Below are 19,732 nucleotides of genomic sequence, written 5' to 3' on the forward strand. Positions count from 1 at the left end.
GGCTATTATGAGATTGGAGACATTTGATTTGCTCTCCAGCTCGGCCATTATGAATCTGCTTTTTATTCATTGAAAAAGTCACATTTTTGAGATACTGTTAAAACAACGTAATTTCACAGTTATTTTTTGTTCACAATGTACTTGCCTTTTTTTAGATTATGTTCAGTTAATCAATAAAATTGTCATTAATTAAGTGTTTCCATAATGGCCTTGTAATTGGGCTTTAGACTGTCATATTAGCCTTCAGCCTTTGTTCTCAGGCTAATATGACAGTTTTCAGCTCATTAGCAAGACCATAATAATAATAATAATAATAATAATAATTATAATAATAATCATGATAATGATGATGTGAACATTTTCTATTTAAGTGATAATACTGGTCAATAATATGGAAAAAAATATAAAATGTCATTTTTTATTTCCTAACATGTTATACACAATTATATGGTAAATATGAATCAATATCTTCAAAACAATACTTACGATTAGAGCTGATAGAACCAGATTTATTTCAGTACTTTTAAAATAGGTGGGTATTTTCTGTTTTTGGAAGGAATCACAATTTTTCAATTAATCGGCCAGTGCATATGTTAACGATAAAATGGACTAGCCTGAAATATTTTGCTTTTGCCTTTTATGCCCCCACTCTAGGGGACATTTAGATTTGCCCTTGTCTGTGCGTGCGTTCCCATGTTGTGTCACATGCAGCTCTAAAAACGTTTACAAACTTGACAGGGATGTTAATCAGCAACTTTGTGCAAAAAAACACAACGCTTAATCTACTGAAAAGTTTTATTTTGTATACTGATTACTTGTAAATAATTGCGTGTAAAATAACAGAGACACTTTTACATAACATTTCAAAACGATGTGAGTGTACAGTAGAGTAAATTTCACAATACACAACTTAATAAAGTGGCAAAATATATATTTAAACAAGCCAATTTGTCAGAAAATATACTCGAGCCTAAGAATAGTGAACATTTACATACAAATCCAAATATTCAAGATAAAGTCTACCAAATTGCTAAACACCGTCACACAATGGTGAACATCTATGCCAAGTTATAACAAAATCCCTCTATGAATGTAGAGATTATTTTTATGTTCATTTTCAAGATAAAAAACAACAAACAAACAAACAAGCCACGCACACACACACACATACACGCACACGCACGCGCACACACACACACACACACACACACACACACACACCTGTTTGATGTTATTATATATGAAGATAAAGAGCGACCATATAGAAACTAAGCCCATGCTCGCACTTCTCCTTGTGGTGATTTTTTGCATCAAGTGCATGTTAAAATCTATCCATGTCTGTGGAAGAAACGCTTCAGACAAAAACTTAACATTTCAGTAATTGACCTTGACCTTGAACATACTGACCTTGATTATGCTGGTAACACTAAGTCTCATTATTAAGAACCCTTCAATTCAACACTACTAAATTGTCCATACACGCACTTTTATACTTGTGAACATTTGTGCCACGTTATATTAAAATCTTTAGTGCCCTTCGAAGTTTTACAAGCTTTTACATCTGATCTTGACATTTGACTTTGAGTCCTTGTTGATTGGCGCGACACAACGTCTCATTGTTGAGACCATGAACATTTGCATGATATAAAACACACATCTTTCTCTCTTTATGCATGTAAAATGTCCTCTCCGGAAATTTGTGTCACCATCTCACTGCCAATGACGAGCCCAGTGGTGTTTCATCAAACGGACGTATATTTTCGGTTTTGTTTAACTACACAACTATTAATTCTTTCTTAAATGTATTTCAAATTGTTAGTTTGCAGATGTATAAAGTTTGAAAAGATGCATATTCAAAAGGCGAAAAGATGTCTGTACAAAAAAAGATACGGTGATGCATAATTTTAACGTAACGGTTGTATTTATCTCATTTTGCATAACGTTTAAATGATCCCTTCCGTTGTATTTCTATTTAACGTTTTCAAACGTTTGATATCATTTTCTTTAATTTTTTCTTCTGCTGCATCTGTTTGCCGGTTCCAAGTGCTCCTTTTGACATAACCAGTTGTGAACATAACGACAGCTGTAATTTACTGGAACTCACTGACCCTGGTTTGGATCGGCTACTGTTGTATGATGCCAAACTAGGACCGATAGTTTGGAAACTTTTCATTTTTAACGAGTCCACTGGTTCTAAAACCAAAAATAACAAAACAACATATACACATATTTTTATTTTTTAGATGAAAAGTGTTTGGTAAACAACTATTTAATTAGTTTTAAATGGTGTTATTGTATATTCATACCTCGTGCTTCAACATGGACCATCATATGACAATGAACATGATTTATGCTAAAGAAACGAAACATATCCTCTCTAATTTCTTTGTTATACGTGTATCAGTATATAAACAAATACTAATATATAATTAAGCGAAACACGATAAGGTATGAAAATGCTTCATAAATTTACAGCAGCAGTACATCATAGTTTATGGTTATAAACAATAAAACCGACGTAACAAACGTGCAGTATTCTGTGTGACAGGTAATATTTTGCCGTACACAAGTAATGATCACTGGATGAATGACATACCCTGTGTGAGTAGTAGTCATTGAGTCCATGGTTTTTAAGTATTCTTTACCGTGCGAGTATTCAATCATACTGTGATTAATGTTCACTTTGTCAGTAGTGAACAAGGAAGATAGTTGTCAATCAATAAAAGCCAACTACTCTTAAGACTTTTTTACACAAAATAGAATAAAAAAACACAAATATTGAAAATCAGTTAAAACCGATAGCTACATAAAAACAAAGGAAAACAAGCAATTATCATAGTATTGCAAGTAATAAAAAAGTCCCTACCGGTTAAACCTCAGTAACATTCTGAAGGGCCATTGGTCACTCAATTATGTCATTGTGGAAGACATGAATGAACTGAAATCTTTTGAGTTCTTAGTTTGTATGTATCATAGTAATGTGTTAAGTTTCCCTGCCTAGTGAGAAAATTATGTTTATACAAAAATAATCAAACGATTTTCTAAGGATGAATATGTATAACTAATGTTTCAACTTTCTCTATTTTAAGTACATTTGTTGGATAAATTCCAAGTTCTTTAAAAGTTATCTGAGGAAACTGTTTTTAGAAACCGACAGACAGACTGACAGTCACTCTAAGGTTAATTCTTCAAACATCTCCGGTTGTTACCAGAATAAAGCATTTTTTAAAATCACACTTCTTAAACTAAAGAGTAAATAACTCTTGAAATAAAGATGCTAGACTTATGAACAGGGCGGGCCATATATAATGTGAGTGATGACAAAGAACAATTATCTTAATTTTGAAGTAAATTCCATTTATAGTAACAAAGAAGAAAAGTGAAAAAAAATCACATTTTCAAATATACCATTTATAGTAACAAAGAAGAAAATTAAAAAAATATATAACAATTTTCAAATAAATGTCATGTTCAAAATAAAAATAATCATGGAAACACAGGCACTAGACTTACAAATCTCATCACATATGATTTAGGTGTTGCTTATAAGTAAATCCAAATGGAAGAAAGAATAAGGAAATTCAAAGTATAAAGAGGAGATTATTCTAGAAATATGGACGCTAGATTTATATAAACGTAAATGATTATGATGTGGGAGTTTAAAGCTTGAAGTAAATCCTTTAAAAAATGAAGAATTTTGATTAAAATATTAACATTTTTATATATGTATCAACTGAGGAAGCTTAATAAAGCGAAACATGTTTTGATACTTAATTTGTGTTGGTTTTTGATCCAATTATCCTACCTGATTAAAATATTATGGAATATAATAAGTTCAAGGGGAACATAATTCTGTCAGTAGTCAAGCTAGAGTATTGTACCTTCTCACACATGATATAGTGACAATAAGAAACATATATCTGAAGTCCGAAGTAGATACATTAAAAAAAAAGAAAACACAAAGAGCCGGTTGAACCGGATGATGCTCCCCGATTAGGTTTTTGACACAGAAAAGTTCAAAGTGCATTCATTCAAAAAATAGGTAGAGAAGAGTTACTTTTCTTTGCGCTGCATAATTAATTATCTACGCGATGAGAGCTATTCACCTACAAAGTTTTATGTTGATATCTCTTAAAATTCTAGAGTTATGTCCCGGACAAATTTCACAGTGAAAAATTGAAAAAAGGCAATCTCCAAAAAATAAGCAAGGCAGAGTTATGATTGCTTTGCATTGCATATCTTCGTAATGAGATCTAACTACCTACAAAGATTCATGTTCACACAGGCGCTGAGTTGTATTTACTTTTTTAGTCTATTGACCTGATTTTTTATAAATTAATCCTTTCGATTTACAGCTAAAAATAAATTCGGAATGAAGAATCCCTTCCGATTTCTTCTATGTAAAGTCATATATTGGTTTTCCCGTCGTTGATTCGCAACATGTCATATTTATACACGAGAACGGGGCAAATTTCACGACGAAGGCAGTATAAAAGACAAAACAGAAAATAAACTTCCATTCGGAAATTTATTTCTTACATTTGATTCTTCTACAGGAAATTACCAGTTATTTTGAAGTATATGTAATAGAAAGAGCATCGAAACACGAGGCTATCTGATTCATACGAGGGGGTGTAGCCCCCGAGTATTAATCAGATTGCCGAGTGTTTTGATGTTCTTTCTCTTTTGTATCATAGTCAAACATAAAATCACGCTCCCTGTTAAAACCCCAGAAAAAGGAACCAATTAACGAGCATCTGAAAATGACGTTTCTATCGCTTTTCCTTTATCTGCCTTCACAATAAGTAAACCCCAGCAAAAATGAGCCAATCAATAGGCATGCTCTGGAGTGCGAGTAACTAATACCTGCACTCTAGTTAACGCACTGTGCATGTATATGTACCTGACACATTTTCAACAGAAAGGTCCCCAAACTATGATACAAATGTATTTTATTACTGTACATGAATTCGAAATCTATGAATGGATGACCCTAATAAAATTGTGTCCGAAAATCTATTTATAGAAGTAGTTTCAGTTTAGCGAGTCTGAAACGAAACGAATCGGTTGCGCTATAGTAATGAATAACGAACTGGAAAATTTTGCAGTAATTGGAATGCAGACATATTCAGCAATAAATTGCATTCTTTATATACAAAAAAAATATCAAAAAAAATATCAGAAAGGCCATTTTGACGAATTGTTATATCATAGTTTTATCATTTTGAAATCGCCCGTAGTTTTTTCCGGTAAATTAATAGCTCCTTTCTTTTTTACGGACCTGATTGTACTACGTGAATATTAATCCTGATTTCCCGATTATTCCTGTAAGAAGTTCACTCTATTTTGTTTGAAGGAAATTGGTTTTATGGTGGTTTGATAAAGGGCGATAACTCCAAAATCAGGGAAGGCAGAGTTACAGTTCTTATGCACTACACATTTACCTAATGAGATCTATCTACTTACAAAGTGTCTTGTTTATATCTCTTATACTTACAGAGCTATGTCCTGGACAATGTTCAAAGTGTAAAAAATTAACAAAGAGCAATAACTCCAAAATTAAGGAGGAATATTTATCGTTCTTTTGCACTGCATTTCTACCCAATGAGATATATCTACCTATAAAGTTTCATGTTGATATCTTTCATAGTGTAAGAGTAATGTCCCAGACAGAGTTCAAAGTGTTAAAATGAACAAAGGACAATAACCCAAAAATTAGGCATGGCAGATTTATGATTCTTTTGCACTGCACATTGACATTATGAGATCTATTTTTCTATAAAGTTTCTTGTTGATACCTCTAATGGTTTCAGAGTTATGTCACGGACAAAGTTCAAAGTGTCTGTCTACCTAAAAAGTTTCAAGTTTTATCAGAGTAATGTCCCGGACAAAGTGTAAAAATTAACAAAGAGCAATCACTCCAAAATAAGGGAAGGCAGAGTTACAGTTCCTGTGCACTGTACATCTTCCAAATGAGATCTATCAACCCACAAAGTTGCATGTTGATACCTCTTGTGGTTTCAGAGTTATGTCCCGGAAAAGAAAGCGGAAGGACGGACGAATGTTCCAACATTTTGGGTTTAGGGGCTATTTTCTTTGTTTTCTTAAGGGCTACTAGCCCATAAACACTTTGATCACGGAATAAACCTATTGTTCTCTTTTGTTCTCTATACTGTTATATAACCCCTAAACCCAAAATGTTTGCTCGGACATCCGGACGGACGGACGGACAAAGCGGCGACTTCGGGGAGCATAAAAACAAAACAAACCAAAAAACAAACATTTTTCGTGATATTTTTTTAGTTCAAGGGGGGTAATTCTGATAATTCTGAGCTGTGAACATTGTCACATATAATGTGGTTGGTGATCAGAAACATGTGCTTGAAGTTTGAAGAACATGCCTTTGGAAATAAAGAACTTATAGTGAAAAAATTCTTTAGTGTATAAAAAGTTTAATCAGGAAATAGATATCAATTCGTAGAATAATGCATGGTTTGAGTTCAAATGAGTCGGAATATAATCACGACGGCCGATAGGCCTGAGTGATTAACAAAAAGCATTTGAACGAAAAAAACGTGCATCATTTTACTTTAATGCAAGAAGAATTAATATCTATTTTCATTCTAACATGTCAAGAAAAAAATATTGTTGGACTATATATACTAGGACGAAAAAGAAACGCCGGGTAACCTATAATGATTGTTTTAAGGGATAAATTGTATTATTGGATTATTATATTCATTTTTGTATGAAATGTCATCTGTATGGAAACCAGCTGTTTGAAAGTTTCAAATCCGATTTCCGATGCTGATTATGTGAAAAATTACCCCATTTTTTAACGATGACCCTTCTGGTTTTGGCGAACACGGGCCCGGAATATCAGTATCTTGTGTGTCCTCCCATGCGCAGCTTGTGGCAGCCCTGGTCCGTCTATGCATGGAATTCACCAGGGTGTTAATCATGGCCATGGGGATGATTATTCCATTCTTCATGCAAGGCATGTGTGAGCTGGACATGATAAAGTGGGGGCATTTGGACGTCTCCTTACCCTCCTACCAGTTCGTCCCCACAAATGTTCAATTGTGACAAATCTGGAGCTGAATGCTGGCCAATCGAGTGGGTGTGTATGTTACTGTGGGCAAGAAATTGCTGGCAAACTCTGACGACATGGGGCATTATATAAATCTGACCGATTTTCATTATTTTAGGCCAAGCAATAAAATATGTGTTGCATATTTTATGTACCCGGCGTTTCTTTTTCGTCCTAGTATATATATGGTGGTTAAATTTGTTTTCGCCTCAGAGTTTCCAATAGAAACGTTCTTTCTGAAAGCTATTCCAATCGATTGAAAAAAGCTGTCGTTAAGTGAAGGACTTGCAGAAAAACTTAGAGAATGTTGAATTTTGAAAACGTATATAAAGTTTTGTGTGTTTATTTTATTTCACTTTATATTTTTCAAGCAAATACGGACTATTCATAGTGAAATAAATGTGATTTTTTAATGGTTTGCAACAATTAAAAAGGTTTTTGTTTTGACTGTTTTTGCACGCGCTGTTTGGCGTTACATTGTAACGTCACATAAACATCACTTTAAACACTTTAAACGTCTGTTCAGCGTTAATGACTGAACTAAAGATATTGATGTTCGGATTTATTTTCTTAGTTTGACCATTTTCTACCATTCTGGACTGTTTTCAGAACAAAATTCAACAAAAAGTTGTTTTTTATTAATCTGATTTTTCAAACAAAATGTTGCCGTCAACGTGTCGGTTTGAAAATAAAGAGGGAGGAAATAAGAAGCGCGAGTGCATTATCGTAGAAGAACGCACGTTTCCAGCGTTCTTTGCTTATATAGAAAAAAATCTTATAGAGTTGGAATCAGAAATTTGGACGAGGTCGCCCACGCTGACTGTGAAGGATATGCCGATACTCCCTATAATCGAGCTTAAAAATAACGTGCATAATCTCCAAACCGCCATCTACCAATACATTATGTTACATAAAAATATTTCAGAACTTTCTGCGTTATCACAGAATCCAGTTTTGTGGACTGACGAACGGGCGGGCGGACTGACAGACGGAGGGTAAATCCTAAAGCCCCTCCGTTTAAACCGGTAGGAACTAATAATTATATTAATTATGTCACAAAAACAACGTGGTAATAGTCAGTTTGAATCTTTAAAAGGGGCCAACTTTCTACAGGTTAATGAAACGGGTTATTTTTACAATGTATTACTATTTGACACTGAACATGTTTTAATGACAAATCATTAAATGGGTAACTGTTTATAATTTTGTAAGAAAATGATTTAAATAAACACAAATGAAAAACTAACCTATCAATCGTGTACTTCCGGAATGACTCATGTATTCATCCAAAGTTCCTTTCTTTAAAATACTTTCGTGATATGTTTTAATCTGCAGCCATTCCTCCCGCTCTCGTAGCTTACGATCTCGTTCGTCCTTTACTACATCCCGTACTGCCACAGAAAGTTTCCTGAAATGTCATGTACGTCTTGTTGACTGTAATTCACAGTTTAATGTTACTTAACACATTAACATATCAGGTACGATAGACCTACGTGTTACTTTTGTTATCATTTGTTATAAAATGCATAAAAACGAGACCAAAATAAAAGTAAATTGTAAATTAGAAAAGGGAGCAAACCTCTGTAAACAGCGAAGAAATATTTTAGTTTGCAATTAATACATTCGATTTTGTTGTTCTTCTTTAATTGTTTTTTTAGATAGGCAAATAAATAAATAAAATAGGAAATAATGAAGGAACAATGAATTTCAGAATCTTCTTTCACTGGGATGCATTTAAAATCTTATTCTGAACAGTTACTGCAAATTTATTGACAATAGCTTCACTCTGAAAGATTGGTAAAGTTTAGCTTACATGGCATTTTCAAAAATTTATATTTACTAATACGTTAGCCCTTCCAGTCTTTTCGTTCTGTCTTAAAATGACAGAAAGGCTCCTGAGAAGTAGCAATACATAATTTTCTTGCTACAAGCACGATGTAAAGAACTGTACTGAATACAAAGTCTGATCATGGTAGAGATGAAAAAATATATTTAATTTTATTATATAATCTATAAATAGCTTTGAAATGCATTTCCCTGATTGGCTAACAAGCAAATTTCTTTGTAGCAAATTTTGAGTACCTTCACTATTTTTTTATCCTTATAGATTTTCTGGAAAGCCACGACAGACGCAAGACTATGACGTGACGTCATGTCACGCCAAGTTTATTGTTATTATTCTGAAAAAAAAAACGTTAAGTGATGTGTAAATAAGAGTCAATTAGTCTATTTTAATTACCGTCTTTACATTTTTAAGAACAAAAGGGTTTAGCATGCCAATATGCTCATTCAAAAGAAAGGGCCTAGTTTTGGAAAAAAAAGACAAGCTGAAAGAAAAAATGATTTCCGTCGTATGCAAAGACAGATTTGATATATATTTATATTAGCCATATAAAAGCTATTTATAAATTATATAATAAAACAGATATGTACTTTTTAGCTGTTGAATATGGTGTGATATGTGCATATCACATCATAGTCAATAGCTAAAAAGTCCATATTTGTATAATATAAAATAATAATGTCACATCATATAATAGTATTGAATGTAGTTATATATGATAAATATATAAATAACTATTAAATGACCTGTAGTTAATAACATTTTTATTGTATCCTTTCCCGGATATTGAATTTGCTAGTGCGTCTATTTCATAAGGATGTAATTTCACGCCAATCTTCTGAAAATACAACAACAACAAAAACAGCAATTTAATTTAATGAAATATGGACGAGACATGAGAGTTCATGCAAACTTTTATTTTTGTCTTTTTGAAATATCATGTTCATATGATTTAGGTGATTAAGGTGATACTTGTATGTACATGTATATACATGCTAAGAGGAACTTTCTTCAGAGGGCATCTACCATTAAGTCATGTATCTTTTTCTTTCAATTAATTCTATATATTTTTTTCTATTTCTATTCCATTTTATTTGACGGTTCATAATTATAATTTTTATTTGCTTGTTTTCTTTTGTTTAAAAGTCACCCCGACACAGTAAATATTATACGGCGACTTTTCACTTAACACTTGAAATTCTATCGCATCATTCTTGCAGAACTCATTATACTCACCTTGATTTGATCGATAAAATCCTGTCTTGGTAATTCAAACGAAGATGTTTTGTCAAATGACTTCATAAGTTCTAATGGTCGTAGACCCAACAAGCGGAGATACTCTATAATTCGTAACATGGGATTTAATTCCCTGCCTGTTTTAAAGATACAATACAGCTCATTACTCTCCATGACACAGTGCCCATTTATCAGCAGCATGTACGTATAGAGGTTAGTTGTGTTAAATAGCTGCTGCTGAATTTTCCTTGAACTTAAATCATTTAAACTACTCTTAACAAATTTGTTCTACTCAAGGAAATATAAAATATATGTCAAATATACCAACACGGATGCCTGTTAATTAGAATGTATGGAAATCGGTTATTCTCATATTCGAATCCTGAATGCTGGCTAATTGTTGTTGTGACGACATTTAGGTACCTTTGTTGTCATTAGCGTTAGGTCTTTATACATGCATATTATTAATACTGCCTAAGGAACGTGTATCATAAAATCACACGTAGTGAGTATTTCATTAAGTATTACCGCGATACAATATTCATAATGACAGAGGTTGCTTTCTTATATCGTTATCGAGTATTCTTGGGGTATTTCGGTTAGTCGTGTGACCCCAAAAGAATAGTTATTTAAACACGAGTTTTCCAACGTTTTAAGAGCACATGCCAAAAGAACTTACACTCCAAACAAAACTATTACAGCCTTACAAGGAATAACAATTTAACTGTGAATACTCATGAAGTTTGTTTACCAAGACGCTGTCCTAATTTGTCATGCGTAGGAACGATTCCCCCGTGTATGAATTTGAATGTTCTCCGCCTGCTAATGGTCGCCGCAAGTAGATCAGCCGCTCCTAAAACTGGTATTTCCTGAAAGTGAAATTTATTCTAAGGTTCTTTAATAATAAAAATGAAACTGTGTCTATATAGTTATACGTTGAAAAAACAAAACAAACAAAAACAAAAAAAATCTATTAAGATCATCGCTTATATTGTCAGTTTTGTGCTTTTCAGAAGAAAAAAGGACACGGTAGAAGGCGGTAGAAGGCAACCTACAAGCTATATATTGAATGGCAGCACTTTTCAAATGAAAAATACAGAGTCATCACAAAGACAAAGGGGAGAGGAGTTAGACAAATTGACTACAATGCAGATGAAGATTTAACAGTGAAGAAAATAACTGAAAGGGGCACAAAGTTAATTTGCCCCCCGAGGAAAAAGTCTGTCAGTCAGGTGACTTAAAGGAGATGGACATTTCACTTGGCAGTTTTGCTGGGGAAAATTAAGAACGTTGTATGAACACAGAAGGTGATCTATGTTCTTTGCAATCCTTCTATGCATACTGAAGTTTCAGAGCGAACACGACCACCGCCGTCTATATTTATATAACATAAAAAAATGACAAAGTTTGAACCCCAACAGTGACCTTGACCTTAGCGGTAGAAACCCGAGTCTTGTTCGCGACACACCATACATCTATGGTTATTTCATATATGAAATAAAAATTAAAATCCTTTCATGCATACTGAAGTTTCAGAGCGGACACGACCACCACTGTCTATATGTATAAAGCGGGACGGACTGACGGACGGACGTTCTAACATTTTGGCTTTAGGGGCTATTATCTTTGTTATTTTCTTTGTTTTCTTAAGGGCTACTAGCCCCTTAACCCTTTGAACACGGAATGAACCTATTGTTCTCTTTTGTTCTCTTTACTGTTATATAGCCTCTAAACCCAAAATGTTTGCTCGGACGGACGGACTGACAGACGGACGGTTCGATTTTAATATGCCACCCTTCAGGGCATAATATATATTATCAGTGGTGTGGGGGATGGTCATCTCATTGTAGAAGGACTGAATGCATCAATTTTGAAAGTTACAAGTCCTGGAGAATATTCTGCATGAATAATTATTCATGAACAATTATGTACACCTATGATGTTTAGTGTAGCATGACAGAAATTGTCCTACCAATGCAAACAGAACAGAGTACATTGAACTCACAGATAGGGCCAAATAATTCACAGACAACAATATCACAGACACTCAGCATACAGCCAGATGTATTTAGCACACATCCACATACTTTCGGCACTCAGCTACAAGCATTTTCCTCTCATCCACAAACATTCACCTCTCAGCCACAGACATTCATCTGGGAGTCTTTGAATAATGCTCTTGGTCAAACGTGGACTTACTGTAAAGTCTAGAAGACATATGGCGCTTTCTTCTATTGAAACGGCTTCTAATATATCCATCCCGCCAGTTGTTGTAAGAGGATTGTGTCCAATCTGAAAGAAACAATACTTACGTTCTATGTAATGTCTATGAAAATATATAAGTAATGAAATGTGAAAATAAACATAGAACATGGAAAGAAAACATTTAAAACTTTACGAGTAAGTGGGTGGGGTAGTTTTAATGAAATGCAACGTATGTTTTTAGATGAAGAAATAAAAAAGACGTTTTTCCCCACAACATTGCTTTGATTTTTTATTTCCATATTAATACAAAATGATACCACAATAAGTTTTCAGATAATATCGCAAAAACTCATAGGTTGGGCATTTTGTTGAGTATACATTATATTCGACTCAGAAATTATGTAAATTAACAAAAGCACACGTAAATGAGAATTTGAGTAGGAATCTATTTAATATAACAAGGATATAGTAGAAACTACACATCATTTTTATTTACACATTACAACAAACTGACACTTGCAATATCGATGCATAAGCATCGGGCTATTATGAATTGGGAATATTTAAAGAATATTTTCTTTAAAAAAAACTGTAGTATTTTAATACTTAAGTGGCAAATACTGTTGACATACCTTCAATTTTACAAGGGTAGCATTACTTCTTAGACCTTCAGCCATTAGGAAAGCGCATCTCCAATTGAGTCTGTTATTAGACACATCGAGGTCAGTTAGTCCAACATTTCTCTTAAGGCACTTACTGAGTGCCACTGCACCGTCATAACCAAGACCATTCCAAGAAATGTTCAACACTTCCAGAGTAGTATTCAGCTGAAATCATTTTAAAATCAACATAATTTTACGGAAATGATGACAAACGTCTGTTGGCTTATAAGCTTTGTAGTCTCGTGTTTTGTATCTCAATGCCCATTTCAACTAAAATACATTAATTCGCTGTCTGAAAAAAATATAAATCTAAAAAACAACAACGAACTTCAGCTGAAAAAAAAATGTAAAAACTAACAGTAAGATAAAGCGAACAGTTATTAAATTGTCTACGCTATTTTGTCATTAGAAAGGCATACTCTTTTGTGCATTTAAGAGAAACGGCAGAGATACCTGTACTTACTTGGGAATCGTGGGCTTTTGTTTCCAGATTTTTATACTTCACAACAGCAGGTGTCAAGTGTTGTGTGGCAGCTGTAAAAAGTTGCCCCGTACTTCACTTCAGTTTTGTTAAACTTTTCTGGTCCTTCGGGATCATTGATGCCGTTGAGAATTGAGTACCGCTCAAGCCGGTGTAAGGGAGCGTGAGAGATGTTGCACTTATTCATTATCCCTCATGTACAGACTCAATCAAACCGAGTCGGCGATACTGTTGTTGTAATTTTGTTGTGATTAATGCTTCCGAGGGATCACTTTGTTTCCAGATTTTTAACTCTTCTGCAGTTAAGACCCTGTTTCCTGGCACTGGTTGGTTCAAGCAAGTGGTCTTGAGAATGATTAAAAGAGCCTCAAACCTGTCTTCACAACCGATTATTATAATAATATATATTGAATAGAACAATTTATCGCTTACCATTAGTGCTCTAAATATTGCTACTCCACCTTTGCCACACACTTTGTTCCAACTCATGTTTAGGTAACCCAGTTTTGTGTTTCGAGCTGAAAATATAAACCTACTACATTTTGTATTTATTTTCGTTTGCAAAATCATATAATAGTGAATTAAGACTAAGTCGAAGTAAGTCATTTTACTGGCATTTAAGTGATTTTAATAAAACCTTCTCCTCTGTAACCACAGACCTAGGGCCTTGAATTTTTGTATACAAAGAGAGTGTCATGTAAAAGTCCTACACGTACTCACCATGGCGTCGGCATGTGAATCAATCAATATATTTTAATAAATCCTTATGCTCTTGCATTAAAACTTGACACAACTTGACATCAACTTCACTGACAAAGCACCATTACTTTGACCAGCATTTTGATCAAGTTATGCCCCTTTTGATACTTCAAACAAGTGACACGCATTATTAGCTAAGGTCACTGACCATGTCCCATTTCTCTGACCATCATTTTGATCAAGTTATGCCTCATTTAACTTAGAAAGTCTTGGTTAAGAATTTGCATACAAGTTGTACCTTCACATTTAAAAGGTCTTATTCTTTTGCAATGCTACTTCAAACAAATCACATTGACTCATTCCATCACTAAGACCAAGTTATGCCCTCTTTTCAACTTAGAAAATCTTGGTTTAAAATTTACATGCAAGTTCATGTATTTCTAATATATCTCAAAGACTCGTATGCTTCTACTAAGAAACTTAAAACAAATTACGACCATCATTAGCTAAGATCACCAAACATGTCCTGCGTGGTCCTGTGTCTGCCTTTGTTCTCAATGTATAACTGTGACATATTAAAATTTCAGCCATATGTGATACATTGTTTTTACTTTATGAAAAAAGGTCTGAATATGAATATTTCATAAAGAAATTACAAACAAAATACTGCAAGTTAAAAAATTTGACTTAAGTTTCCCTTGTATCGGAATCTAGTAAAGATACTTTGTGAATATGGCCCCTACTGGTAAGACATTAAAGTTTTGTAAAATCTTGTCCGGAGAAGCTGTTGACTTTGTACCAACAAAAATGATAAAAAAGTAGCCCAAAGGTTTTTTCTTTGTTGCAAAATGGATGAATTATGAACAAAAATATGTGTATTTACATCATGTGTGTTTCAAAACATTTTAATGAATAAATGATATTGTTTACTTACTGATTCTAAGTAAATTTTATAAAGTGGTTGATACGTGTTTTATCACCCATACCCTTTAATCTTAAAGCTTCAAATCTCAGTATACTAGTATCCTAAGCAAGAGTCATCCAACCTGCCAAACTTCAATTCTTATAAAAAGAAACTTAAACATTACTTGAAATCGACTTATGTTTTTGTAATGATACTTCAAACAAGACACAAGTATGATTAGTTAAGGTCATTGGCCTTCGTTTTGGTGCATATCGTCCGTTCGTCTGTCTGTCTGTCTGTTTGTCCGTTAGCCAAGTTTTGTCCGCTCAATAACTTAAAGCTTATTCCACTTAGGATAACCTTTCTTGGTATCATGGATTGCAATGACCCATAGATGATCCTTATTGATTTTGTGGTCAAAAAACAAGGTCACAGGGACCTTGATAACAAAATCTTCGTCCGCTCAATAAATTGAAACCTTTCCAGCTTAGGGCCACCATTATTGATGTCATGGTTGGCCATTGATGATCCTTATTCAAATCGTGTAAGTAGGTCAAAGGTTAAGGCCACATTGGCCCAATTACAGACGGCTCATCCTTCGGGAGTATGATGCCCCGATTCACGAAGCTCTAGTTTAAATACCGCATGTGCAAGTTTGGAATAACCAGTATATGATACATAATGATTCGGTTGTGTTTTTATATCTTTCCCAGCAATTTCTGCAAGGGGAAACACATATGTCGTCTCAGCAGTCATTGTTGCAAAGTCAGTGACCATTGCATTGAGAGATGAATTTACATAAAGGCAGCAGCAACACTAACATAAAAGAACGTGTGCAGAGAATTGCGAAACAACATTGTTTACCGTGTTGCTTTATCAAACTGTTTGTTTAAATGTTTGTGGCTGTTTATCTCAAAATTTTTATATAAAAAAAACCCTCAAGGGGCCGTAGCTCTTGTACAAAACTAAGTATTGCATGTCTGAATTACAGACATATAATCGATGATCTTAGCATCATTAAACTTTTAAAAAAAGAATAAACTAATGTGACAATTTATCATTTCAATCATAAACGATGAAACTTTCAACGCTAAAGATATAAAACAATGTTTGTCTCAATAATTTAATGTTTGTATTTTATACCTCAACAAATTACGTGATTGTTAAAACAAAAAGCATCATATAATTTGTCATAAACCCCATGAAGTCTCTGCATTCGCCTTCATTTATAGGCATAAAGAACACCTTTCAACTATACCATGCAATAAATCTTGTTTTTAGTGTGACTGTCTCACCAATTCATTTAGTTCGAAAAATAGTCCTAAAACAGTATCAGCATCGTGTAGCATACGAAGGTCAGGCTTCAAAAGCTGTGCCAACTCTTTAAATTTCTTCTGGACGCAATACGTTTTTGACAATTTTTATCAATATTTGTCCGTAACCTTTGGTACCAAATATTTCTGGTAAAAAGAACATTACGTACGTTTTCCATAATTCAACTCAATATCAACATCTTATCACGTGTGTATTCCAGTTTTGTGCATTGCGGTCAGGATGTGTTTTAATTAGATCAATAAAACAAATTTTATATATGCACAAATAACCGGGTTTAGCTCGTCCAGAATCGCGCAAGTTTTTAAAGAAGCTCACCCGCCATTGTAAACCCTGTTGTCGTAAAGAACCCAAAAAACAATCGAAATGCTGATGAGAGGTACTTATTAAAATTATAAAACTCCTTTGTCATGCAAAAGCGTCAGTTGCATCGTGCCGATAGAATTGTTGTAAAAGGCATACTAACGAGTTCTCTGACCCAGCATCACACCTCAAAATCCTAATTGTCTTTACAAGTTTCTTCAGTTAATCAAGAAAATTCTTCAGAATCAGTTTTGGATTATTGTTTGTATCTGATACTTCAAGCCAGATGAGTCTTCTACCACCAATTGCACCGATGACACAAAACCCAAATAGTTTAAATTTATCATACCCATCCAAATGACAATTATTGTTTGAACTCTTTGCACAATAAACACTCCTTTTAAGACGGCGAGTTTTTCTCAGATGTGTACCTTTGTGATCTAACCACTTACTTACGTTCATAACGCCATTCATAACGCTTTACTTTCATATTATAATATACTCTTAGCCGGTGCCAAGATCGAAATATTTAATATCTGATCTACAGCTTCATTCGGTGAATTAGTTGGTACAACGCTTAGTTATCGTATCCAGAAGTGCCAATATAATTTAAATGACTTGGAACCTCTTCGTTTTCCCTTCTGTCAAAATTCATTATCTGTAAGGAATAAAACATTACCGCTCATTACACGATTTTCTCCTAAATATAAAACTTTTGGTTTCCAACACTCAAATATTAAATATATTAGCTTAATACAAGGAATGAAAGTCTGGACATTTGTAGTGGATATATCTTCAATACATTGAAGCATCATAATATCCCAGTTATAAAACATTGGCAGTTAACATCGTTATAAGAGTTTTTAGATTAATCTACATGTTAAAGGGCATTTTATATATTAGCAAACAATAATAACTTACTTTTCCTTTTAATTACAAAACTGACGACAATTCGAGATGCTCACTGCAACCCGGTTCCACAAAACTTAATATTGAAAATTCCTTTTTGAGAGAGTTCATGTTAGACAATGCGTTAATTTTGTTCAATTTTACATGTTATTTTCTGTCGGCATTAAACCGTATGACGTCGGTCATCTTTCCACGCAAATACCCACTCGAATTATTTGAATTTATAAGTCAAAAGTCATAAGTTAAAAGTCATCAGTCACAAGTCATTATTACAGTCCAGGGCTTCTATAAATACTTAAATATTTAACTGTACCTAATGCCGAACCCATCAGTACCCCCGCTTGCTCTCCTAATTCGTTATAACTTATGTCCAAATGCGTCATACTTTCGTTGCTCTGCAAATAGACAGTAAATGTATCATCATCGTCGTTATGGCAACCATCATCATTATTGCAATCATGATCATTATAATCATCGCCACCCCATCATTATCATCATCGCCCTCATAAACATCATCATCATAGTCACCATCATCATCATCATCATCATCATTAGCATCATTATAGCCATTATTATCGTTAGCATCATCATTGCAATCATCAACATCATAACTGCAATTATCATCGAGAACAACACCAACAACAGTAAGTTTATAATCATCATCATCATTTCTGATTTTCGAAACTATGTCTGTCACGTGTTACATTATTTTAGCAATTAAATGTCACTTCCGGCTTGAATGTCAATAAAAACAATTCGTCTTTTAAACGCTAAATAATGAGGAAAACTACTGATATAATTATGTACGCACCCCCACCCCGATTCAATCTGTCAGTGATATCCCAAACATTGACAACAATGGTGATTATTACTAATGATAATATTTTGTGGCACTCGTTTATTTACGTTTTTACTAAATAACTCATTCGATGTAGATAGTGATTTTTATTACCTATTATGTGAAACATTTTCGAACTACTTTTAGTCGTTAAACTTACCCCGATGCTGGAAGTTATATACCATGAGGCGTTGTCATCTAACTTATTACCTAATTAAATATAAAGTATAAATTGATTTATAAGAAATAATAAACAAAAGAGCATAAACGGAATCGTTTTAAGATTTTTTGTTATAATTTGATAAGTGTTAATTAATGTAGAATTTAAATTAAAGAAAAGAAACGATTTGTGTGTGTATTTGAGTTTATTTATACTCGCCACCGGTTGCCCAGATGGAAGAGTCCTCCAGAAGAGTATTAGTCATTTCATATTTTGGAGGATAGTGCAAGATAGACAAAGATGCCCCAATTCCAGAAGCTTCCCCTGGTTCTTTAACGTGCCAAGTGTGTAAGCACTTATACACGGGACCTCGATTTAAAGTCTTATCCGAAAACTGATAAGTAATTTTAGTTGGCCAGCCCGGGAATCGAACCCACAATTTCGAGATTAAAAGTCTCGCGCTTTAACCGATTGAGCTATGCGGGCTGGTATAAAAAGAAACGGAAATGGTCATTTATCTTACATTCCCCTTGATTAAACAACTATTCTTACACTTCTCGTTATTTTGTCACTTTACACAAAGAAGAAGAAAAAAGCCGTTGTAAAGCTGCCAATAAACACTAGTTAGAGACTATATGTATATGCTGCTTTTATTTTTACTCCCTTCGATAAGATAGTTTACAAAGCCATTTCAAGGCAACAATATTAATAATAACGTTCTGTTTTGTCTTGTGTTTTTTAAAATAAGAAAATAATGTAATAAAGGCGCAAAAAGACGTTATTTTACACTGGGTGGGATTTGTCGAACCGTATATGTCACGGACCGAATATGGCACAGGTATGACATATACGGTTCAAATGTGTGACACATTCGGTCGAATATGGCACATTCTCTAACCAAACATGGAACATAAAATGTGCCATATTCGGTTGGATTGAGTTTCTCTATGCTCACCAAAACGTACTTGTCACTTACCAAATATGCGCATATAAAAATAAAAATACCAACGTATATGTCACATAACGTAAATACTGAATTGTAAATACAATAACCTCCATCTTCATCACCA

General features: G+C 33.8%; 1 protein-coding gene across 1 annotated transcript in view; it reads right to left on the minus strand.

Moving 5' to 3' along the window:
* Positions 1-1,981: 1,981 nt before the first annotated feature.
* LOC132725296 (leucine-rich repeat-containing protein 74A-like) overlaps positions 1,982-19,732 on the minus strand; it is a 28,866-nt gene continuing 11,115 nt past the window's right edge. Inside the window, exons 5-14 of the mRNA XM_060710396.1 lie at positions 18,663-18,712; positions 17,978-18,059; positions 13,950-14,035; positions 13,007-13,201; positions 12,369-12,461; positions 10,921-11,038; positions 10,170-10,306; positions 9,680-9,771; positions 8,338-8,498; positions 1,982-2,193 (exon numbers count right to left, since the gene is read on the minus strand). Coding sequence (XP_060566379.1) covers positions 1,982-2,193; positions 8,338-8,498; positions 9,680-9,771; positions 10,170-10,306; positions 10,921-11,038; positions 12,369-12,461; positions 13,007-13,201; positions 13,950-14,035; positions 17,978-18,059; positions 18,663-18,712 — 1,226 coding nt within the window. The remainder of the gene's footprint in view (positions 2,194-8,337; positions 8,499-9,679; positions 9,772-10,169; positions 10,307-10,920; positions 11,039-12,368; positions 12,462-13,006; positions 13,202-13,949; positions 14,036-17,977; positions 18,060-18,662; positions 18,713-19,732) is intronic.

This window comes from Ruditapes philippinarum, unplaced genomic scaffold (assembly GCF_026571515.1).
Source record: "Ruditapes philippinarum isolate M1 unplaced genomic scaffold, ASM2657151v2 ctg6579_1_1_1_1, whole genome shotgun sequence".
Classification (NCBI taxonomy): domain Eukaryota; kingdom Metazoa; phylum Mollusca; class Bivalvia; order Venerida; family Veneridae; genus Ruditapes; species Ruditapes philippinarum.